This window comes from Mus musculus, chromosome 8 (assembly GCF_000001635.26).
Source record: "Mus musculus strain C57BL/6J chromosome 8, GRCm38.p6 C57BL/6J".
In the NCBI taxonomy this organism is placed as follows: Eukaryota; Metazoa; Chordata; class Mammalia; order Rodentia; family Muridae; genus Mus; species Mus musculus.
In genome coordinates, this window is record NC_000074.6 from 61,006,780 (window position 1) to 61,031,975 (window position 25,196).

The window sequence follows — 25,196 nt, forward strand, 5'->3', positions numbered from 1 at the left end:
AGTATGATTTCAGTTCAGTTGCACACGTAACAATCTGGTTATGAGGGGACATTTTTATTACAGAAATGTGTAACCTAATGAGAAAGAGCTGTAATTCCACTGAGGAACACTAGTTTCTGAGGGATCTGTGTCTTTTCAGATTTTTTTCCGATATGGGTCTGTAGCATTATGAATAAACATACTTACTGTCATGTAACTTAATCTAGATTGGGCACCCTAAAAGAGTTGCACTTACACATTCACTTCTTTCTTGTTTAACTTTCAGATTTGAGTGTCTGTGTGTGTGTTATTGTACCTTATTTTTAACCACTGTCTTATTGGTGGGCTTTCAAGTTTCTTATTAGAGGTTTTACTAGTTTACTTTTTCTTCCCATTTAAGATGTCTGATAAAGAAAGGCAAGAATCAAGGAGAGAAGTTGCTGTATTGGCAAACATGAAGCATCCAAATATTGTCCAATATAAAGAATCATTTGAAGGTCAGATTTATTTTGCAAATGTTTATAAGATACTTGTAACTTTTGAATATTTTCCTTGTAAGGAATTATTTTGTGAATGTATTTTCAGGAAAAAAAATGTTTTTTTGTTTTTTTTTGGGTTTTTTTTTGTTTCTTTCTTTAATACATATAAATAAATGTAAGTGGCAGTTTGATTCTAGGACAGAATTGACACTGTTGGAGTCCATTAAAGACCCTCACTCACAAAGACCACTGAGATCACCATCGCTGTAAACCACAAGAGATTTTTTTATTGATCCAACACATTGGGAATTCCCCTCTCAGCATGCAGGCCAGAAGAGAGACCCAGAACAAACAAAGAACACACTTTTTATACTGTGTAAGGGGCAGATTTAGGCGACAGGGCTAGCTGGCTTATTCTCATTGGTGTGGCAAGTAACCTTTTCAGGCATTGTTTGCTTTTATAGGGTGACTACCTTTGGCCTAGTCTCACTTTGCCTGCCCTTATGGTGGGTTATTATGATTTGGTCAGCAAGGCAGCAGTACTTTTGAACTTATGGGTCAGCTATTAATGTCACAGCTATCGACAAGAAGGTCAGGGCGTTTGTGGGTTTTTTCTCAGAATTCAGTGTGGGGCGGGGTAGGGGAATTTCTCTGGGAACTGCTAATCTTGTTATGATTATTTTTCTGAGAACAGTTAATTTTGTTCTGGCAGCTGTAGACTTAGTCATTTTGACCGCTATGTTTCTGAAAGTCCCTTCAGGGGGAAGGGGCTGGGTGGTCTTGAACTAATTTTGGATTCTACAACACCAAACTGTCCCCTTGTAGCTTAATACTGGCTCATTGTTATTAGTGATTACTTAAAAAGAAGCAGCAGAGTACAAAAATTTGGAAGGCAAAATTAACAATAACTAATCTTTTACTAATGCTGAGAAAATACTCTGATACTGACTTTGAAAAATAATTTCCTTATTTTGTCAATTCCTCCATGTATAATATAATTTAGTTGTATTTCACACGCACACCACTTTGTTCTTCTAACACTCCCTCTTCCTACTCTCACACCCCCACCTTTCCTTTTTTCTTTTTTTTTGGTTTTTCAAGACAGGGTTTCTCTGTATAGCCCTGGCTATCCTGGAACTCACTTTGTAGACCAGGCTGTCCTCAAACTCAGAAATCCGCCTGCCTCTGCCTCCCGAGTGCTGGGATCAAAGGCGTGCGCCACCACGCCTGGCTAGACCCCCACCTTTCAATAAGTCACTGACTTAATTATGGTTGCTTGTATGTGCATGGGCCTGGGTTTATTTATTGAATCTTAGGCAGCTTACCAGTGATTGCACCTTTGAAGAAAACTTCTGCCTCAGCAGCCAGTAACTGCCACTGTTTTTTCTAGGGGTGAGTCTTCATGTGTCCCTCTCCTGTCCATCCTAGAATATTAACAGACTATGTCTTTACCTACAAATATTGGAATGATTACAAGGGGAGGCTTATTCTTTAAATGTGGCTTTGATGTATTTTTGTTCTACTTCATTTTAAAGTAGTACCTGTTCCTTATAACGTTTGAAACGTATACGCATATGTAGCTACAAGCTCTCAGTTTCTCTCATGTTCCCCTCGTTTGAACTCCCTAGGAGTTTGCGTGTTTGACAGCCTACTGTTTATTCCTATCCTGTTTTCTGTGCCTACACAGCACATTCTGTGGTAGGCAAACAAAGTTCTTGTTTCTTCTTCCCCTGCTCTGTGACTCAAAAGGTGTGGGAGTCTTTGCAGTTGCAAACAAGCATCACTTAGTGGATAGCAGCTCAAAGCCCTCTACTCCAGTTCACATCTGACACTTTCCCTCTTTCAAACCCAGCAGCAAGTCCAGACCTCTGAATTTCTGCTAACAAGCTGCAAATGGGCTTTCCTATGCCCTCCTTTAAGATCTGATGAATTTGCTACAGCAGCTCACAGAACTCTAGGAGACACTGTACTTAACTTTATAATAAATGTGAGGCATGTATGTACTTACACACGTATGTCTTTTATACTGAGCACACGTACACACCCCAAACTGGTAGAAAAGAGAAATTAAAACTTCTGGGGCATTTTGTCTTCTAAACGAAGAAGTGGTAAAGAAAAGAGTGCTAGAACTAGCCACACAGTGCTTATACTGAGTCTTCTGATTCACATCCCAGTCAGGTTTCCCTGTCCTGCCCTCTGATTTGTTCTCTGATTCGTCTTTGTCACTTGTCTTGCCTGGTTTTGGTTTCTTGTATGAAGTTGAAACTGTATCAACTTATAGTAGTTGCTTTGGGTTTTAGAGAGTCTTTAAAATCCTGTGAGCCTCTTAGTGATAATGGGGTTTTTATGTATCTGTAGTCTTGGGCAAAGTAATCAGACAGACAGGTGGAAATACGATATTAGACAATACATTATGTCTCTAATAGAAAATACTATTCTGATAATTATATATTTAAATAAGTATTGCCTGGGTGTTCTGCAGGACACCTGCAATACTAGCACTAGGGAGGTAGGAGCAGGAGGATTGTTCGAGGCCAGCCTTGGCAAAGAATGGAGACTTTGACAAGCATGCAGGCAGTGGGTTGATGGATGGGAGGAAAAGTGGGGGAGATTGGAAGGAGAGAAGAAATGATAATTTTTACCTGTGAATAATAGATATCTGAGTAGCATAAAGTAGAACTAGTTCATGTACTACATCCCCAACAATTCTCAGATGTCTTTGTGTACTATGGAACCTCCCATACTCCCACCTCCCTCTTTCCCCATGCTCCAGTACTGGAGATCAGACTTGGAGCTTTATATGTTCTGAGCACTCACTTGCACTAAGTTACATCTCCACCTTTGATACAAGATCTTGCAGATCCTGATACAGATTAGCCTCCAACATGCCTCCTGGTTCCACACTTAGCTTACACAACATAGATGGTTTGCTTTCAACTATCTTTGAAAGGCCATCATTCTTTACTTGGAGTTAACTCTCGTTACTGCTCTTTGTTCCCTCCCAGAAATAGTCTACATATTAATAAGTATATAAGTGATAACACACCATGTGCATTATTCATAGTGTCGTTTTTAAGGCTTATTTTTATTTTATGTGTGTGTTGGCCTCTGTATCTAAATGTAGTGAATGGTGCCTATTTGGTGCTCCACTTGGAGGTCATATCCCATGAAACTGGAGTTATCGATGATTGTGAGCCACCATGTGGGTGCTGGGAACCAAACTCAGGTCTCTACAAGTGCTTAACCACTCAGTCTTCTTTCCAGCCCCATTCTATTTGTCATTTCTAGCATGAATATTTAATTATCTCTTCATCCCAGTCATAGTCATACAGATTCTTTTTATTTTTATTTTATTTTTTGAGACAGGGTTTCTCTGTGTAGCCCGGGCTGTGCTAGAACTCACTCTATAGACCAAGCTGACCTCAGACTCAGAAATCCTCCTGCCTCTGCCTCCCAAGTGCTGGGATTAAAGGTATGTGCCACTACTGCCTGGCCTCATACAGATTCCTAATTGGTTTAATCTAGGTAAGTTTCTAGTCTCTAGGCAGTATATCACAAGAGCATATAAGAACCCTCAATAAGAATGCCACCACAAAATGAGAGAAATGAGCCTTTCTAGAAATATAGCCTTTGTGCATATCCTAAGGCCACGAGGAGTAGGAGCACCACCTTCCCGGTGTGATAGTCTCCTTAGTCATTGTTCAGCAAATGGTACTTGTGAGATTGACCACTCTTCTTTTGTGAAAAAAAGTTGGTGGTAGAAGGAATGATTGTTTTCTAGACCTTTCTCCATGCATAAAGATATAAAAATACAAAGAATATGAAAATTATTATGGCTCTGTACCATCTTCATGCCATTAACAAAATATGCAGTTTATTTATTTGTTTGTTTGCATAGAATAAAAAGAAACTCCAAGATGGGAGGTAGAGACTGTCTATTTGATTTTGAATTGTTAGAGTTCATTATAGCATTTATTGTTGTGTTTGTGTTTAGTGAATAATTAATTCAAGTGAGTAGTTCAAAGCTGAAAACTAGTGGTCATTTCAAATAGAAGATATGGGCTCTGAAAATTGGTGGGAAAACATGATTTTATATATAACTGTCAACATCGAGTGCGTCAATGGGGTCCCACCTGAGTGTAGCCTTAACCAGGACAGGGGGTACACAGCCAAGTCAGCCAGTGCACACTTTATTCAGAGTTTCAGCATGTTTTATACAGAAGGCAGAATACAGAAAGATTCCCATGTTTTCTCCTCACCAGGTGCTATTTACCTAGCAATAGCTTATTTTGGTTCCAGGTGACCCAAACGTCCTTGCAGACTGAGAAATCTGTCTGCAGTCAACTCTTAGATGTGTTGCTTAATTAAACTAGAAACAAAGTTCCTTTCTCATAAGAAAAGGATGGTGAAGGCCACTTCTTCAGGTTTGCAGAAGAGAAAGTGTGCGTACTCTTTTGTTCCAGTGTGCTGGGATTCTCAGATGTCCTTAGGTGCCTAGCAGCTAGCAAGCTGGGAGCAGTCTGCTCATGCCTTTTCTCTACATATAGAACATTTAAGGAAATTGAACAAAAGTATATTGTCCTGTATTTTATTTATACTCTCAGTGTATTAAGGTCAATAAGGTGAGTATGAACAGTTCTCTACTCAGATGGTGTGTTCTTGGGGGAAGTGGTCAATAACAGAGTTGCATGAATCTTAAGGCATTGTATAGCCTGTCGAGGCAGAGTACCTAGACCTTATGCCCTAACGTTTTGAAGATGGTGTACTCTTTGTTTAGCTGATACTTTTTAACTTAATTTCACTGTGCTTTTGATGCACCATTTTAAAAATGGAATTTAATGTTTATATTTTGTAGAAAATGGCTCTCTCTACATAGTAATGGATTACTGTGAAGGAGGTGATTTGTTTAAACGAATAAATGCTCAGAAAGGCGCTCTGTTTCAAGAAGACCAGGTGAGTTACGGGGAGGAGCTTGATTCCTACCCAGTTACCAAGAAGCAACTCAAAGTGTAATTCTGGATGTATTCATCTGGGGGGGGGGGTTGGGGGGAGGGGTGGGGAGTGGAGCAGGGGATAGAGGCTCACATAGCCCAGGCTGGCCTGGGACTGCCAATCATCCCACCTCTACCATTTGAGTGCTCAGACTGTAGACTTGTGCCACCACACCCAGCTGGATATATTCATTCTTACCTATGGATGCTAATGGTAATTGCTAGGGCAAGCTGGTATCATAAAGTAAATAAGTAGTCAACTAGAGAACATTAGCTCAGAGATCTTTACTTTTCTTAAAACAGCAGAAAAAGAAGAATCTATTCAATCTACATGCTACATAGCACTAAGTCCTTAAGGTGCACACCAAAGCTCATCAGCAAATTTATAGTTATAAGACCAGGGCAGTCAGGTTTCACAGTGGACACAGAAGCTCAAGCTTAACAATGGCCACTGAAATCCAGTAACTTTGGTTATTAGCCTTTGATCATTAGCCTGCCTCCTGTAGGTGAATCTAGTGAGCCCTTAGTTACCTGGCTCTTTGTTCTATTCTCTGACATTAGCAGACCATTGATTGAATAACTAAGAATATGTTTTTCATGTGTGTGTTGTACTCTAGGTTTTCTGGTACAAAGCAGCTGGCAAAAGATCCTGACCTGATTTAATTCATTGTACTTTTATGTACCTTGACCTAATCTTTTACCCACACATGTTTTTTATTTTTCTCAGAAATCTTCACTAAGTCATTAATCTGAGTGACATTGCTTTTTGGGAAACCACCACTATTGTTATGCATTGTGATTGCATTGCTCAGTGAGCACTTAGAAACCCCCACCCCACCCCAAGGATATTCATACAAGACAAAACACAAGGAGGCCAAGGCAGCAGCAAGGGCAGCAGCAAGTGCAGCAGCAAGGGAGCTTCTGGGTCAGGACTCTCGGGCTTTGCCTCTCTGAGGGAACTCACTGAGGCTTTCCTGAGATGTTTGCTTCAGGCTCCAGTACTGACCTCAGCTCCTCCTGCTGTGTGCCTACCGCCAATCAATTCTTTACATTTTTCATAGCTGATTATCTTTGCTCTTTTCTGTCTTTATTCTGACGCATTTCTCTTTACCACCCAGTTTCAGTTTCTTGCACGTTTTTGTATAGGAGGATGAAGGGTGGTATTTGTTCTTTTAACTCTTATGACTTGTTGTATACGGCCCGCGGCCTATATGAACCAAGTACACCTGGAAGGCAGACTGGGGCTGAAAAAGACTTGGACGGCAAGAGAGATTAATGGAGCCAAGATATTCCCTGTTCAAGGTTCAATGTTTATGAAGAGACCGTGCTTATAAGGGGGAAGGCCCATTCCCCACCCCCCCAGGTCCACTCTTAGTGCCTGGAGCCATTCTGTTGTCAGCACTTGGTTGCCAGGCTTCTTGATGTATGGTTGCCAAGTTGTTAGCACTAGTCTGCCAGTTCCATAGGTAGTCAGCTACCTCAGGAACATCTCAGGAAGACAGGTTCAGCCTCTCTGCAGGTAGCAGAAGAGCAGAGCAGTTGTCACTTCTAAAAGGCACCAGCCAAGTCAGAAAGCTGTGCCGCAGGTGGCCCCACCTCAGTGGCGACAAGGTTTGTACCAGCTTCAGGCAGGGGGAGGCTACAATGACTAGATACTTTTTCTTATTTAATAGATAAGGAATCTAAGAGACCTTAAATAACTCTCCCCAAATCTTATCGTAGGTTTTGAACCTATTTATATTTAACTTCGAAGTTTCTCTTTTTAAAAAGTCCCACTATGAAGAGCTCAGAAACAGAAAGGCCTTTTTCCCTGCTGCTCTGTCTCTCAGATTGCTGCTTAGTTTGGTGTATGTATTCACCTTTTGGCTCTTCTGTATCTTTAAGACTAGAGCATCACCTCTGGAGTTATTAAGTTACTTGCTTTTTCTCTCCTACCATCTTTATAGCCCCAGTTGAGCCCTCTATCTTTGTTTGTAAATGAAGTAGCATTCCAGCATAGTTAAATCTATTTGCTTGCAAATAACTTATACTTGCTTTATTACTTATGAAGTTGAGGTAAGAGACCATATGGCTGTTAAGCCTAAACTGTGTATTCTATGCCCCCTCTTTCCTATTTTTGTTGTTGTTGTTGTTTTGTTTCTTGAGACAGCTATTTCCTATGTAGCCCTGACAGTACTGAAACTCACTCTGTAGACCCTCTGGCCTTAAATTTCAGAGAGCCACCTGCCTGTCTCTTGAAAGCTAGGATGAAAGGTGTGTGCCACCACTGACCACTCTCTCTTACTCTTTTCATAATCAATTTCCTGACCCCTAATTTATGAACTCTCTTAGTACCTTTGCAAAGCTAGCTCTTGCACATATCTGACATTGCTGAGTATATGTGTGTCAAAAAGAACAGATATGAGAACCAGGCTAGCAGGAGAAGCCTGTGAAGTGAAGTGATGCTGGCGTGGTTTCCGTCCTTGTAGCTCTCACCGCGGGTGGACTGCCTCAGCCTTCTCTTCAGCTGTGCTTCTCTCTGACCCTCCATGCTGTTTCTGCACACATCTCACTTAGACACACACTTCATTGCAGCTGTGGCTGGGTCTCCACGACTCTCTACTCTTGAAGTCATTTTTCTCTACTCAAAATGCTTTTGTCATTACTGAGAAGTACTTCCAATTTTATGCTATTCTTACTCAGTAAATATCAAAAAAAAAGAAAAAAAATAAGCAGCTTTATTTAGATTTAGTATTTGTTTTTGTTTTTCTTTTTTCTTTTTTAAGGTTTATTTATGTTTTTTAAAGGTTTATCTCTGGCCTGGAACAAGTGAGCCTTCTGTTGCCACCTCAAGTGAGGGAGATGTTCTATCAGGGAATTTATTTTAAAATTAATTTTATATGACTTTAAGTGTACTACTATTCCTTAAGAATAGTAAAAGAGGGGTCGCCGGTGCTGCTTGTTACCTTTTATTATCTTCTGTCGACTACTTGTATAATGTTAAGCCCTACATACTGGTTTCCTTCTCTTCTCTCATTCCTTCTGTCTTTCTTGTACCCATATAGGCACACACACACTGTAAGGTCAAATGCATAATTATATACAGTTAAGATTTGATAGAAGCCTGTGCTTTTTAAAAAATAGTACAATGTATATACTACTCCGCAACTTCTTGTGTTGAGTTCATAATGTTTAGCTCCATACATACAGACTTCATCCTCAGTGGCTTCATAGCACACAGTTGTCACCGTACAATTTCTCAGTCCCACTAATGGACGTGTAGATTGTTTAAGTTAGTATTTCCTCTGTGTTTATTGTCCTTTTTTCCTTTGTATCATCTGTCACCTCTTGTTTTAGCGACCAGCATTTCCCCAGAGATGTAAAAGAACTTTTGCATGTTGGAGATTAGCAAATTATCAATTACATTTAAGCATTTTCTCAAATTTTTATTAAATGTGACTCTATATTTTGCTATGAAGATGTTTTAAATTTTATTTAGCAAAGTTACCTTGAGACTTTGGAGAGGGTGATATTTTCTTTGTTGTGTTTTAAAAATTGACCCATATTTTATTTGATCTCTATACGTTAAAATACTGTCTAATTGGAATTACTTGGTCTGAAGAGTGAGGTAGAAATTAAGTTGTTTTACTTCTAAATGATAATTCAAGAGAATGTTTATGTGTGGTAAATGTGTTTAGAGATATATGACATATGTATTCTAAATTTCTATCCTGATACTTTTCCTTTTGTAACTTCTATGTATATTGAAAAATTATAGAAAAAAGATAAGCCCAACAAACTTATCTGCCTATTACCAATCTATTAGAAATTATGTTATTTTTATTTTTCATTCTTGAGATTTCTTTCCATATTTATTTTGCTGTGTGTGACACTTTTTAGTATATGTTTTATCCATTTCCGTTGTCAGTTGGCTTGAATACCTACTAGTGTTAGTTTCTGTAAAATACAAAGAAATTATATCTTAAACATTTTTAATCCAATGTTTTTTCTCTAGATTTTGGACTGGTTTGTGCAGATATGTTTGGCTCTGAAGCATGTACATGATAGAAAAATTCTTCACCGAGACATAAAGTCACAGGTATGCTCATTAGAGCCTTTTTGGTTTTTGGCACAGGTCTCACAGTTTTCCTCATTGTATAGCCCAAGCTGGCTCCAAACTCTCAGTGATGCTCAGATGTTAGCATCCTGAGAACTGGGATTACAGTGTGAGCCTCTATGCCAGGCTGTCCTGCTCACTCAGATACCCGATGTCGTACCCCCCCCCCCCCCCCAGCTCTCCCACTTACTCTTCCATGCCCTTCTTTCTGGATTGATTGTTTGGCTATGACAGAATAAAGAAATAGATGTATGGAAGCTAATTTTTTTTGAGATTTTGCATGTCTGTGGTTGACTTATTTCTCTAATTAATGGTAATTTGGATATTAATTTCTGTATAGGAGATTGTTTTTCTATAGAATTAGAAGATAAGATTCATTTGTTTTGCGATATTAAGAATTGAATTAAGATTTTTTTTTTTTTTTTTTTTTTTTTTTTGGTTTTTTGAGACAGGGTTTCTCTGTGTAGCCCTGGCTGTCCTGGAACTTACTCTGTAGACCAGGCTGGCCTTGAACTCAGAAATCCGCCTTCCTCTGCCTCCCAAGTGCTGGGATTAAAGGCATGCGCCACCATGCCCAGCTTGGTTGATTTTCTTGAAAGATTGCGTGTGCGTTCCTCATGCTGTGCCTTGTGTGAGAATCTGTGCATCCTTTGGGGGAGTTCTGGAGACCTTCCTTGTCTGGATTTTCTTTTAAATGGATCTTAAGACACCACTTCAAATGTGTTTTTTATTCTTACATGTTTTTCTCATTGTTTTCCTTATTGAATATTAAATGAATTATTTTCCCCGATTAACTGTCTGCACATCTTCCTTTTGCATTTTTATTCCTAATAGTGATATTGATATTGATAGTTTTCTTCTGTAGCTCCTACTGGTCTTAAATTCTCCCATTCTTGATTGGACCTCTGGAATTAGAGGATTTCAAACTCATTGCCATAGTTTTTTGTTTTGTTTTCTTTTTTAAATTAATTTATTTAATGTATGTGAGGACACTGTCCAACCTTCAGACACACCAGAAGAGGGCATCAGATCCCATTACAGGTGGTTATGAGCCACCCTGTGGTTGCTGGGAACTGAACTCAGGACCTCTGGAAGAGCAGTCAGTGCTCTTAACCTCTGAGCCACCTCTCCAGCCCTCATTGCCATGGTTAAGCATGTTTACAGTTAATGTTTTGTCATTGCCATTTCATCAGTTTTTATTTGTTTGAGTGTCTCACTCTTCAGACCAGACTGGTCTTGAACTTGCATCTTTCTCCTTAGTGTTGGGGATTATAGGCATGTACTGCCATCCTAGGCTGAGTTGAATTTGGAGTGAATTCTCACATCACTAATGATTTAATTGGATGATGATGATGATGATGATGATGATGATGATAGTTCTTTATGTCTAGCTGAATTTTCCCAGGTTCTTTTGTGAAAAATGGTTTTTGGTTTTTCGAGACAGGGTTTCTCTGTGTAGCCCTGGCTGTCCTGGAACTCACTTTATAGACCAGGCTGGCCTTGAACTCAGAAATCTGCCTGCCTCTGCCTCCTGAGTGCTGGGATTGTGAAAAATGTTTTAATTCAAAACACATGCCTATGTATGCAAGGGCCTACACACGTGTGTGCGATTTGATGCTGGTGATCAAGGTCTGCCCCAGCCTTTGCTTTGCAGTCACTCAGTCCAGCCCTGTCAGTTCCCAGCAAGGGTAGAGAGATGAGTGAGTGCAGTTATGTCACAGCCCTCCCTGACTGTGTCTGTCCTTTTACCTTCCTAGGCCTGCAGATGGAGGTGCAGTGTAGTGTTCCCAGGGTACATGGGGAAGAGCTATTTGGGACCTTCATGCTTCATCTCTTCTACATCCCGCCCCATCTTCTGCCCCCAAATCTGTTTCCCCTCATTTTACTAATTCTAGTCAACCTATCTCATCTTGGCATTAATCGTGTGCCTGATGCAAGTCTCAGGACTGATAGGGAATTTCATTCCTGTTACCCCATTAAATTCTTGCTTTTTACTCTTTCAAAGAGTATAGAAATCCGGGGGAAAAAGGCTTCTTTTTCCTTGCTAGGAATATGTTAATCCTTAATACATGTGCATGATAGACCCCAGCAGCACTGAAGTACTGTAATTATAAAGAAAATATCGCCGGGCGTGGTGGCGCACGCCTTTAATCCCAGCACTCAGGAAGCAGAGGCAGATGAATTTCTGAGTTTGAGGTCAGCCTGGTCTACGGAATGAGTTCCAGGACAGCCAGGGCTACACAGAGAAACCCTGTCATGAAAAAAAAAAAGAAAGAAAGAAAGAAAGAAAAAAAAAAGAAAATGTCATTGAGTAAACAGTTTAAACTGGAAGGGTGTTTCAGACACCTTTAATTGTATTGCATTTACATATTATAAAATTGACCTATTTAAAGTGTACAGGGATAGATAGCTCATTGGATAGAAATATTTGCTGCTAAGCTAGATTAACTGAGTCACTCTCTAGGACCCACACTGTATAGGAACAGAACAGATACCCATAAGTTGTCCTCTGACTTTCAGACAGTGCCACGACAAAAACACACATGTGCACACACACCCCCTAGGAAGTTTAGCGTTTACTGACTTTAGTGTTTATACAGAAGTGGGAAAATATTGTCTCTAATTCACAGAATATTTTTCTCTTCAAATAAGAACTGCTCATGCGCAGTCCCACCTCTTTCTCCTCCACGTAGCTTTAGTAAACACTGACCTTCTGTCTGGATAGCTGTATTTAAGTGAACTGCTAGTATGTGCTTTTAGTTATAAAAGATGGATTATTTGCTGGGTCTGGTATTCCACACCTTTAATCCCAGAACTAGAGAGACAAAGGCAGCTGAATCTCTGGGTTCCAGGCCAGCCTGGTCTACATAAGTAAGTTTCAAGCCAGCTAAGGCTACATAGTTTGACTCTGTCTCAAAATTAACAACGAAATGGATTATTTTTCCCTTTGGAGTTGGGTATTGAGACTGTCTCTTGTAGGCCAGCATGGCCTTGAACTTTACATATCACTGAGGGGATCTGAACTTTAGATCTCTTTCCTTTTTTTCCCCCATTCTTTTCACCATGTGGATCTAGAAGGTTAGACTTAGATTGTTGTCAGACTGGGGCAATAGGTACCTTACCCAGCTGAGCCATGTCACTGGCCTCATATTTATTTTATTGACAGTGTTATATGATACACAAAAATATTTAGGTTTAACAAAGTCAATTTTTTCTTTCCTTCTCTTTAGTTTTGTTTGATGTCTAAGAAACCATTGCCTGACTCAAAAGCAGGACAATTTATTCCTGTTTTTAGGATTTTTATAGTTTTAGTTTATATATCTTATAATTCATTTTGAGTTAATTTTTGCACATAGTGAGGTAGGTAGGAGGATACATTTATTCTTTTTCATGGGGATATCCAGCTATTCCAGCATAATTTTTATTTGTATTATTTTTTCTGAAAAACAATGTTGTCTAATAGAGGTAACTGGACTGAAACAATATTTCTGTTTGTTTATTCTTTCTTTTTCTTATAGAACATATTTCTAACCAAAGATGGGACAGTGCAGCTTGGAGATTTTGGAATTGCTCGAGTTCTTAATAGGTAACAACAGCTTTAAGCTTTGTTCTGATTTAATGTCCTCAGTGAAACTGAGTCTTTTGTAGTGTAATATGAAATAACTTATAATATCTCTGTCTTAAGCTTCTTTAACAATTTTTTTGTTCTAGTACTGTAGAGCTGGCTCGAACTTGCATAGGCACTCCATACTACTTGTCACCTGAAATCTGTGAAAACAAGCCTTATAACAATAAAAGGTATTTAAAGTGATTGCTCAACATATGATCTGTTTCAAACCTTTCTGTCATACGCTATATAGTAGCCTTGAGAACACCACTGAAAAATCAGTAATGTATGGTTAGTATATGATGAAGGAATTGTAAAAACACTCTTCCTATCTCACTGACAGAACTCAAGGCAGAATCACGCCATGGTTTGGTGTAGTTAGGAAGAGAGTACTCAGTCCCTTTGGTCCTTCTCTTTGTCATAATCACTTCCTACAGAACTACAGCTAAAAGTATAGAATGCTGAGTAGTACTGCATTGTGTAGATGTACCACATTTTCTTTATCCATTCCTCTGTTGAGGGACATCTGGGCTCTTTCCAGCTTCTGGCTATTTTAATAAGGCTGCTATGAACATAGTGGATCATGTGTCCTTCTTACCAGTTGGAACATCTTCTGGGTATATGCCCAGGAGAGGTATGGAGTGCTACTCAGCTATTAAAAACAATGAATTTATGAAATTCCTAGGCAAATGGATGGATCTGGAGGGTATCATCCTGAGTGAGGTAACCCAATCACAAAAGAACACACATGATATGCACTCACTGATAAGTGGGTATTAGCCCAGAAACTTAGAATAGCCAAGATACAATTTGCAAAACACATGAAACTCAAGAAGAAAGAAGACCAAAGTGTGGATACTTTGTTCCTCCTTAGAATTGGGAACAATACACCCATGGAAGGAGTTACAGAGACAAACTTTGGAGCTGAGATGAAAGGATGGACAATCTAGAGACTGCCCCACCCAGGGATCCATCCCATAATCAGCTACCAAACGCAGACACTATTGCATATGCTAGCAAGATTTTGCTGGAAGGACCCTGATATAGCTGTCTCTTGTGAGGCCGTGCCAGTGCCTGGCAAATACAGAAGTGGATGCTCACGGCCAGCTACTAAATGGAACACAGAGCCCCAGTGGAGGAACTAGAGAAAGTACCCAAGGAGCTGAAGGGGTCTGCAACCCTATAGGTGGAACAACAATATGAACTAACCAGTACCCCCAGAGCTCGTGTCTCTAGCTGCATATGTAGCAGAAGATGGCCTTATCGGCCATCATGGGGAAGAGAGGCCCCTTGGTCTTGCAAACTTTATATGCCCCAGTACAGGGGAACACCAGGGCCAAGAAGTGGGAGGTGGGGGGGGGGGGAGCAGGGCGGGGGGAGGGTATAAGGAACTTTTGGGATAGCATTTGAAATGTAAATGAAGAAAATATCTAATAAAAAAATTGGGAAAAAAGTATAGAATGCATGCTAGATGCTCAATAACGAAGCCAAAATCAGAGAGAGAGAGAGAGAGAGAGCCATCAATTTCTTTGAAGTGCTGCAGCCACCTAGCTTAGATGTAAGCTGCTAGTGGCTTATGTGGTCTGATATTGAGGACAGTCCCCATAACTGTACTCCAGTGACCTTTTCCTCTTTCCCAAGGGAAAGCTGGCAACCAAGAAACACTGTTTAGTTTGCTGTTGTCCTTGATTGTAGTAAATTAAGTTTCTCATTTTGTCATACTTTTTAAATTGAGTAAAGCATGTGGAATTTTTCAAAATAAAAATAAATGTAGCCGGGCATGGTGGCGCACGCCTTTGATCCCAGCACTCGGGAGGCAGAGGCAGGCGGATTTCTGAGTTCGAGGCCAGCCTGGTCTACAAAGTGAGTTCCAGGACAGCCAGGGCTATACAGAGAAACCTTGTCTCGAAAAACCAAAATAAATAAATAAATAAGTGAGTTCCAGGACAGCCAGGGCTATACAGAGAAACCTTGTCTCGAAAAACCAAAATAAATAAATAAATAAATAACATAAAATAAATGTAATGAATTTTATACCATTCTTTTAAATATTAAATTTCTTTAATAACATTTCAAGATAATTGTTTAGGCAGATGTTACTTTTCTATTTAAAATAGCTACTTTTTTAATCTAGTTTGAAATTTAAAGGTAAAATATACTTTATAGAGTATATATGTTCCCCCAAGTTCTTCCATACTGTTTGTTTACTTTAAACGAGTAAATAAATAAATAATTATATTCTGATTTTAAGAGGAAATTTCTCACTTTTGTCTTCACAGTGACATTTGGGCTTTGGGCTGTGTCCTTTATGAGTTGTGTACACTTAAACATGCAGTAAGTATAAGTTGTGATGCTTTTAAAGTTGTGGTGTCTTTTTAGATAACTCAGAAGTTTGATTTTCTAAAGTTCAATTTTAAACTGCTTTATTCTTATTATATATTTGCTGTTATTATATTTTGTGCTTTTTCCACAAACATTTTTCTTTTTTCTTTTTTTAATATTAATATTTGTTTTTAATTTATTTATATTTCGGGTGTTATCCCCTTACCCAGTTTGCCCCCCTCCCGGAACCCCCTCCCTATTCCATCCCCCCTCTCCCTCCCTCTGTGAGGGTGTTCCTCCAGCCACTCACCCACTCCGGGCCTCCCACCCTCAGTTCCCCTACACTGCAGCATATATTGAGCCTTCATAGGATCCAGGACCTGTCCTCCCATTAATCCTAACAAGGCCATCCACTGATTCATATGCAGCTGGAGCCATGTGTACTTGCTTGGTGGCTTAGTCCCTGGGAGCTCTGGGGAGGTCTGGTTGGTTGATATTGCACAAGCATTTTTCTATGCCAGAAACATCTCATTCTTCTTCATGTAAATTCATTTACTGTGAATTTGTATTTTACTTCAATATTATTTATTTATTTATTTATTTATTTATTTTGGTTTTTCGAGACAGGGTTTCTCTGTATAGTGCTAACTGTCCTGGAACTCACTTTGTAGTTAGTTTTGTTTTAGTAAGTTCTTCCAAAACACCCGTATTTAGCTGGGTGTGATAGAGTTGCCTGTAATCCCAGTCCTTGGAAGTCTAAGGGCAGATGAACTGTAGGTTACGGCCTGTCTGTGCTTCATAGCAAGAGTCTGGCTGAAAAACAAAGCAAAAAACTAAAGGAAAAGCATTGAAATTCTTTGAGTTTGTTGCTGGAAGTTATTTAAAGAATTTTATTTACTGTGACAACCAGAGTTGTTTTTATTAAAAAATAAGCTGTCAAGAGAAAAAGTAACAGTGTGTGTGTGTGTGTTTGTGTGTGTGTGTGTGCGTGTGTGTGTGGTATTGGAAGTGATGCGTGTGCTTCACAATGTGGGAGTGTGCACATGTGCTGTGTGTGAGGTTGAAGGTCCCCAAGGTACTCCATGGTCAATGTGTAGAGCCTTTGCTTGATTGCTCATTGTCTTCATTTTTTGAGACAGGTTCAGAGAACCTTTTTGTGAACTTTAGGGATCTACCTGCCTGTACCCATATCCTACCACATACCTATTCTCCAGGGAGAGAGTACAGAACCAGCCATCTTTGATGTGTGTTCTGTGGTTCTGAACTCACATCTCTATGTTTATACGGCCTGCACTCTACCAACTGAATATCTTCTCAGCCTCTTATCTAGGCATTCTGTCACGTTAAGTATACTTATTTATAATTTTCACCATTAGCACATTTTTTAAATAGTATAAAATATACCAAGAGGGAGATTTCTCTCAAAATATATTTATTTGTAATAACTTTTTCATTTTTTGTCTTCTTTTTAAAGCATGTTTCCTTCCTGATGAAACAATACTGTATTTTCATCTCAGAGAAAACTTTAGAAAATACGTAAAATTATAAAGCAGGGAATAAGTACCATACGCAATACTAACAAGAAACAACTGCTTATATTTGATACTTTCTTCTAAGCTTTATTCTAACTTAATTTACAAATTGAATTACTCTTCTTCAAGAATTTGCTTATATTATGTAACTTACTGTTCAATATTATTCGAAGTCTGTCTTTATTATTGCTTGTTGATATCTTCTCATATTTGTATAAATGTGTATGCTTAGAGGTCAGAAGAGTGCATTAGATGGTCCTGAGCTACCTGATATGGATGCCCAGAACCAAACTAAGGTTCTCTGGAAGAACAGAAAGAAAGCCCTTAACTTGCCAAACCTCCTCTCTTGCTTCTTCTTTTTTTTTTTTAAATATCTGCCCGCATGAACTTCTACTATATTGTGTTAATTTTTTCCCCTAATATGTTTCTACAAGATTGAATGGACTTACATTTTTACAAACAGAATGAAATAACTTTCAAATGTTCTAGGAGAGCTTAACATTTATTTAGGAGTGCATTTTTTATAATTATCATAACTTATCGTAGATGTTTTGTTTTCTTCATGTGTATATTGAGAACATACCAAGATTCGTACAGCTTTCCTGTTATTTTAACAGAAATATCAAAGCTAATTCTTTTCCTAATATAAAATCTATAATCATATTTGTGTATATCATTGCATACAGTTAATGGATTTCTAATGACATTTCATCTTTTTTTCTTTTGCTTCTATTTATTTGTGTGCAAAATGCATAACATGGTATTTACTATATAAGTGAACTCATGCACATTAAATACATGAATAAAAGATATATGTGATTGCATGTCTAATGTCATTTTATGTGAAAATAGTATCAGTATAAATGTGAAATTAAAGATAATATATTATTTCCATTTAACTTTAAATTTTAAATATTAAATATTTAAGATACATACAAGATACTTAATGCAATGGTAGAAACATGGATTTAAGTAAGCTGATAGATTGCCATATATATTCCAGATATTACTTGATAAAAATAATACGATGTTGCAGATATAGCTAAGACCCTACTTCCTATTATTTCTTTCTTCTTTACAGAAACAAGCACTATTCTGAAGTCAGGGTGTCACCATATCAAGTAATATATGTAAATATTACTTATATTTCCCAGCCCCCCTCTCTGTATATATGCGTGTGTGTATATATGTATATATACACACACATACATGATATATATGTATGTATGTATATATATATATGATATATATATATATATATATATATACCCTCATATGTTAAACTATCACTTTATAATTCAAGATACTGGTTTTTATATCTGTAATGATGATACATGAAATCCTGGTACTTTTGTTAAATTTAGTTTTCTACATAGCAGAGTGGGTGGGTTGGAGAGCAGGGGGAGGGGGGAGGATAGGGTATTTTTGGAAGGGAAACTAGGAAAGGGGATAACATTTGAAATATAAATAAAGAAAATATCTAATTAAAAAAAAAGAAAAAAACCTAATGGAACTTAAAAAGATGCTTCTTCCCTCAAATAATTAGTACCTTGCAAGTTAAAAGTAATGATGTATTATTTTATGTACTATCAACTAATAAAATCAAGATGGAGTAGAAAGCTAAAAGAAAAACACTTTTTCTAGTAGGAGCAAAAGTTGGTACCAAAATTTGCAAAGCGATTTCTTAGACTCCAGCAGAGTTTCAGAGACTTATTTTTGTTTGTTTGTTTTGTTTTGTTTTGTTTTGTTTTGTTTTTCGAGACAGGGTCTCTCTGTGTAGCCCTGGCTGTCCTGGAACTCACTTTGTAGACCAGGCTGGCCTGGAACTCAGAGATCCACCTGCCTCTGCCTCCCGAGTGCTGGGATTAAAGGCGTGCGCCACCTTGCCCAGCTATCAGAGACCTATTCTTGTGTTAGACATTTGAAACCATTGATATATGTCTAACTTCCATAGGAAAAATCATTCTTTAAATAGGTAGTTGAAGAATCATTTAATTTTTTTAATAGGAAAAAAATGAAAACAATCTACCTGAATATCCCTCCACAGGGCAATGTATAAGTACATAAAGTTAACTCATAAAATGGCATTTTATCTTAATGGCACACACATATAATCTCAGCCCTTGAGAAACAGAGACATGGGGATTACTTCAAGATTTTTACTAGTTTGATCTTCAAATTGAGTTCAATCCCATGCAGGCCTACATAGGCCTCTAAAACAGACATTTTATCCAAGTAGAATATGATTTACCTTGGCCATACTCACCCTCCCTTACCTGCCCTCTTCCTTCTTCCCCACCCAGCTAGTCCTCTAACTTCCCAGTTTTGCATCAGCTGCTCTGTGTGTGTGTGTGTGTGTGTGTGTGTGTGTGTGTGTGTGTGTATGTATGTATGTGTGTGTGTATAAGAGAGAGACAGAGACAAGGAAAGAGACAGAGAAATCTAGTTTGTGCTTGTGGAAAAAAATACAGTATTTGTCTTTTGAGTTTTGCTTATTTTACTTAATATACCAGTCTCCACTTGCATATATTTTCTTTCAGATTATATAATTTCCTTATACCTGAATGAAATGTGTTGTGTATTTGTTTTAAATATAATTTATGCTTTGAGAATCCCATACATCCGTGCAGTGTATTTTGATTGTGTTTGCTCCCCACTCCCTCCATGATTCCTCCCAAATCCACTTCTCAATTTCCCTCCCAACTTCAGGCCCTCTTATTTTCTTTTCATTTTAATTAACTTACGAAGTCCAATTAGTGATGCATTCGTCCATATATGTGAGGCCACTCACTGCAGCTTGATTGACCTACCACAGGGGCATACATAGCCCTATAGAAAACTGACTTTCTGCCTTTCAGCAGCCACCAACTGGCAGTGATTCTTCAGCTAGGCTGGGGCTTTGTGATCTCCTTCCTTTATGTACATATTCTTTTTTTAAAAATTAATTTAATTTTTTAATTAGATTTTTTAAATTTACATTTCAAATGTTATCCCCTTTTCTGGTTTCCCTTCCTAAAAGCCCCTATCCCCTCCACCTGCTCACCAACCCACCCACTCCCACTTCCTGACCCTGGCATTCCTCTACACTGGGGCATAGAGCCATCATAGGACCAAGGGCCTCTCCTCCCATTGATGACCTACAAGGCAATCCTCTGCTACATATGCAGCTGGAGCTATGGGTCCCACCATGTGTTTTCTTTGGTTGGTGGTTTAGTCCCTGAGAGCTCTGGGGTTACTGGTTAGTTCATATTGTTGTTCATCCTATGGGGCTACAAACCCCTTCAGCTCCTTGGGTCCTTTCTCTAGCTCCTCCATTGGGGACCCTATGCTCAGTCCAATGGTTGGCAGAGAGCATCCTGTATTTGTCAGGCACTGGCAGAGCCTCTCAAGAGACAGCTATATCAGGCTTCTGTCAGCAAAATCTTGTTGGTATATGCAATAGTGTCTGGGTTTGGTGACTGTATATGGGATGGATCCCCAGATGGGGCAGTCTCTGTATGGCCTTTCCTTCAGTCTCTGCTCCACACTTTGTCTCTGTAACTCCTTCCATGGGTATTTTGTTCTCTCTTCTAAGAGGGACCGAAGTATCCACACTTTAGTGTTCCTTCTTCTTGAGCTTCATGTGGTCTGTGAATTGTCTCTTGGGCATTCTGAGCTTCTGGGCTAATATCCACTTATCAGTGAGTACACACCATGTGTGTCCTTTTGTGATGGGGTTACCTCACTCAGGATGATATTTTCTAGTTCCATTCATTTGCCTAAGAATTTTATGAATTCATTGTTTTTAATAGCTGAGTAGTACTCCATTGTGTGAATGTACTACATTTTCTGTATCCATTCCCCTGTTGAGGGACATCTGTTGACATACACTAAGGCTAATTCCAGAGTTTCACTTTTGATGAATAAGTATGTCTGTAATATGCCTAAGTAGATTATTTGAGGTATATTCCCAGGGTTATTTTTGCTAAACTATATGTTAATTGCATTTTTATTTTTTTAGGAAACTGTGATATCCATGGAGGCTAGACTTAATTGACATTCCTACCAATAGCATATGAGAGTTCTTGGCCTAACAGCATTTGTTGTTTTCTCACTGATAGCCATTCTCACTAGGATTGAAATCCCAATATACTTTTGATTTGCATTTCCCTGGTGCTAATAGTATTAAACATGTTTAATCTTTAGTGGCCATTGGTACATACTCTTTTGAGAACTATTGGTTCATTGCATTTTCCCATTTCATGAAGTCTTTAGATTTTAAACTGTCCCACCTGTGTATTCTTTTTATTTCAGTTACAGTTTATTTTGTGTTTAATCCTAAAACACATACCTTCTTATTAATATTGCTCACCCCTGACCCCCGTTGGATCGATTATTCTTTGGGAAGCCTCACCTCCTGCAATAATGATGGACATGGCCTAAGAACTAAGTAGTTAGGAGTTCTCTTACGTCTTTCCTTGTTTCATTCAAATGTTTTTTGCTCAGTAGTTTATTTTTTGCTTCTTGTTGTTAGAGCAGAGGCAGAGAAAGCTAGGTCTTAAATGAAGACTACTTGGTTGCATAACTGTTTATCATCTGGATTATTGTTACATCTTGTAAAATATTAATATTTACACCTTACCTCTTGGCATGTTGCATAAACACTTAGATTTTACTTTTATAATAAATTATATTATTTTACTTTTGTGAAGGCAGTCTTTTAAAATTATAGGTAATTAAGTAAAGTTTACAAAAAGCATACTAATTGCATTACTTAGGAGAGGGTTGTATTTCTATTCTGTATTAATGAAAAAGCACTGTTGCTCATTACTGATATTCCCCATTCCTGTTTCCTATCTGTTTTATAAATGTGCGTTCACTTTCTGGATTTTAGTTTGAAGCTGGAAACATGAAAAACCTGGTACTGAAGATAATCTCCGGATCCTTTCCTCCAGTGTCTCCACATTACTCCTATGATCTCCGCAGCTTGCTGTCTCAGTTATTTAAAAGAAATCCTAGGGATAGACCATCAGTCAACTCCATATTGGAGAAAGGTTTTATAGCTAAACGAATCGAAAAGTTTCTCTCCCCTCAGGTATGTGTCACATTACCCCTAACGTTAAACTGTAAGGTTCTGGTACCTAAGACAAGGACTGTGGTGATCACCACAGAGCCTGGGCTGGGATGCTCTCCTTAGCCTGCATTGGCAGTGCCCTTTCCTTTCCCACTGTTTATAACGGAAGTTATTAAACCTTCCTGTGCTTCACGTTTCTTACCTCTTACCTGTAAGCTATGAGCTCAGGGCTGTACCAGTATTGTAGAGTGGCGGCAAGAATTAAACAATAATGTACTACAGTGCTTTCTGTCTAATACATACTGCTCAAAGTCCTTAATATGCACTATCAACATATAATTGGTTACACTAGGTACATATATCAACAAAATTTACATGATTATGGTTGTCTTTGACAAGGTGATTGGAAACTATGGTTATAGTTATATGGCAAATATAGTCTAGTATGGTTATAGTATATGGCAAATATAAATGCATATACTATATTGCTGTATCGCATAATTTTTCCTCTAGTGTTCAACATAGGTGCAAAACAAATATTTGTGGAAATAATTTATTTGGTAGGTTTTATAAAAAAATTTGTCAGATCAAATGCCATCAATTACTCAAATGTGATCACCTAAAATTGGAATTATTTGACTTTCATGTTTATGGTAGCCTATATTAATTTAATCCGCATTTAATTCTTTTGTAAGTACGATAGGTAGCAAGAGCATAATGATATAGCTTATATGTGCTTCTGGTTTAACAGAACATTCCAGAGAACAAATGCTATTCAGAAAACAAGACATGTTCAGTTAGCTAACTAAACTTTGGAAGTCCAAGATTACTTGTATAAAACATGGCAACAATCTCTGAAATGTGGTGTTTTACAATACTTCTTTGTTAAAAATAATTCTTTCAAAGGCTGTTTAGATGTAATGTACTGTTATTTTTTGGCAGCAACCAGATAAGAAACAAAAGCTTCATTTAATCTTATTGAAGCTGCCTCCTTGCCAGTGTCGTTAGACCGTAGTCTCAAGACTACAACACTGCAATTCACCTTCCTAGCAATGAAAGGGAGATGTTGAAGCCTTAGTTACCAAACATACTGTGCAAAAGGGAGACAGATTATGGTTAATAACAAATAGAGTATCTGATAACATGTGTTTGGTATATTTCGCCCCTTCCTTACTGGTATTTAAGCACTACTTGGATTTACAAAATCTTGCATTTTGTTCCAAAGAAAGAAAGAGAGAGAGAGAGAGAGAGAGAGAGAGAGAGAGAGAGAGAGAGAGATAGCACAAATTTATGTTTTCTCACCATGGAGCCCAGCTCACTGCAAGCTTATGATCCTTCTGCTTCAGGCTTATGAATTTCTGGATTACAAGACAACTTTTATTTTCAATACAATAGCTTTTGTTTCCATTAGCCAAAATTCGTGGGGCCCAGTTCTTATCCTTGTATACCCTAATAGCAGTTTCCTGCATGTGGCTTCACAAATTAGGGGTAGGCTTTGACTCATTAGGAGTACAGTTTTTGTCCATTATAGCTGTCTGTGAGGAAGTCTGCCATATCTGAATAGTCCAACATCACAGCTTTTGGTCACCTGTTGAACACTTGGAATGTGACTGCTGTGACTACAGAACTAAGTTTTAAGCTTTCAATGATAAGTAAGCTTTTAATTCAGATAGCCACATGCTGGTAATGGACAACATTCACATGGTATTCCAGGATCTTCTTGAGCGCTGTATATTCCATCTCTCAATTTATATAAACATTTACATAGAAAAGAAAGATCCATATTTGAAGAACTGAAGATTTACTCATATTGAGGGCAAATTGGAGATCATAAAATACCCATTGACCAGGCCTAGGATCCTATAAAAATCCTATAATCTCGGCTGCTCGGGAGGTCTTGAGGCAGGAAAGATCCCGCGTTTAAGGCAAGCTCCAATTTATGGAGTCCGTATCTCAAAAGTGGTGTTTGCAGGCTGTGAAGAGTGCTCAGGATGTAGGTTATTGGTAGAGCACTTCCCCGAGTATGTGGAGCCAGGAGTCAGGAGTTTCGCAGGACACAGAACAGATGCCTCTGTTTCTCTAAAAAGTGGGAAAATGCCTGTGTTCAGAAGAGACCTTGTTCTCACATACGTGCCCTGAATTGTCTTTGAACCAGACTTCTGCTCATGTTTGTCTTCTGCCGCACTAAGTCTCAAACACAGAACACGCAGTCCTAGAAGACTTTGCTGGGTTCATTCACTACCTTCTCAGCCTCAGTGACTGAGGCAGAGCCAGAAAATGTATGTGTACCTATAGGATTGATGGTGTGGGCTTGAGACTTCAGTCCTGTCATAGGAGATCTTCAGTAGGAAGAAAATAATCTTCTCAGGTTGGAGAGTTGTGCCTATTGGATGTCTTTTCTACTGTTGAATATTCTTTCTACTGAGCTCTACTTCTCTGGAAAAGTTGAGAAAATTCATTTAGCATTTCCACCAATAAGATAAAAAATAGCTCAGATTGAGTTAAATCTTTGATATCATAATTTGATTGTCATACTGAAAAATGTAGGTGAAAGAGAAAATTACTTGTGGAAAGTGTAAATGCTTGTTTCACAAAATATGAATGCTAAATAGTGAGTAATAAAATATTTGTAATGTTAAAAGAGACAGACACTGAAAATGTCTATCCAGTGACATGTTTGCAGATGAGTGTCACTCATGTCAGGTGGTAAGTTGATTCACAGTAAATTTAAATGGCATTTCCAAGAGAGCATCTTTTGAAGTGACACGTGAGAACTTTTGACATAAATGAGGCCATGGATGCATATAGAACTCAGCGGTCCCTCCACAGATAAAGTTTTTGTTAAGTTGCTAAGATACAAAAAAGGCAAGTAACATGCACTGTGTATTAGTCTAGCTTGAGAATGAAAGACTGGAGAAGTAATAAAAATGCGTTAGTAAGATTAGCGGGGTAAGCAGTTAGCAAGAGAAGAGTTTACTGGCTGCATTACTGGATTTTAATCAGTTTATTTAGCGACGTTTATGATTGGAAGAAAAATACACAAATACATTGTGACTGATGGGCAGCTTTTTTCTTTGTTTAGGAAACAGATTTCATTTATTTTTATTTTCTTTTATTTATTGATTTTTAAAATTATT

The 25,196-nt window shown here is 38.3% G+C and overlaps 1 protein-coding gene across 8 annotated transcripts in view; it reads left to right on the plus strand.

Annotated features, from left to right (window-relative positions):
- The window catches only part of Nek1 (NIMA (never in mitosis gene a)-related expressed kinase 1), a 138,193-nt gene that overhangs the window by 13,623 nt on the left and 99,374 nt on the right, over window positions 1–25,196 (plus strand). For 7 of the 8 annotated variants that reach the window (XM_030243338.1, XM_030243339.1, XM_006509294.3 and 4 more), the window contains exons 3-9: window positions 380–476; window positions 5,314–5,411; window positions 9,444–9,527; window positions 13,064–13,131; window positions 13,257–13,343; window positions 15,432–15,486; window positions 21,880–22,080. In XM_030243338.1, coding sequence (XP_030099198.1) covers window positions 380–476; window positions 5,314–5,411; window positions 9,444–9,527; window positions 13,064–13,131; window positions 13,257–13,343; window positions 15,432–15,486; window positions 21,880–22,080 — 690 coding nt within the window. The remainder of the gene's footprint in view (window positions 1–379; window positions 477–5,313; window positions 5,412–9,443; window positions 9,528–13,063; window positions 13,132–13,256; window positions 13,344–15,431; window positions 15,487–21,879; window positions 22,081–25,196) is intronic. The other variant, XM_030243340.1, reaches the window with a different exon arrangement.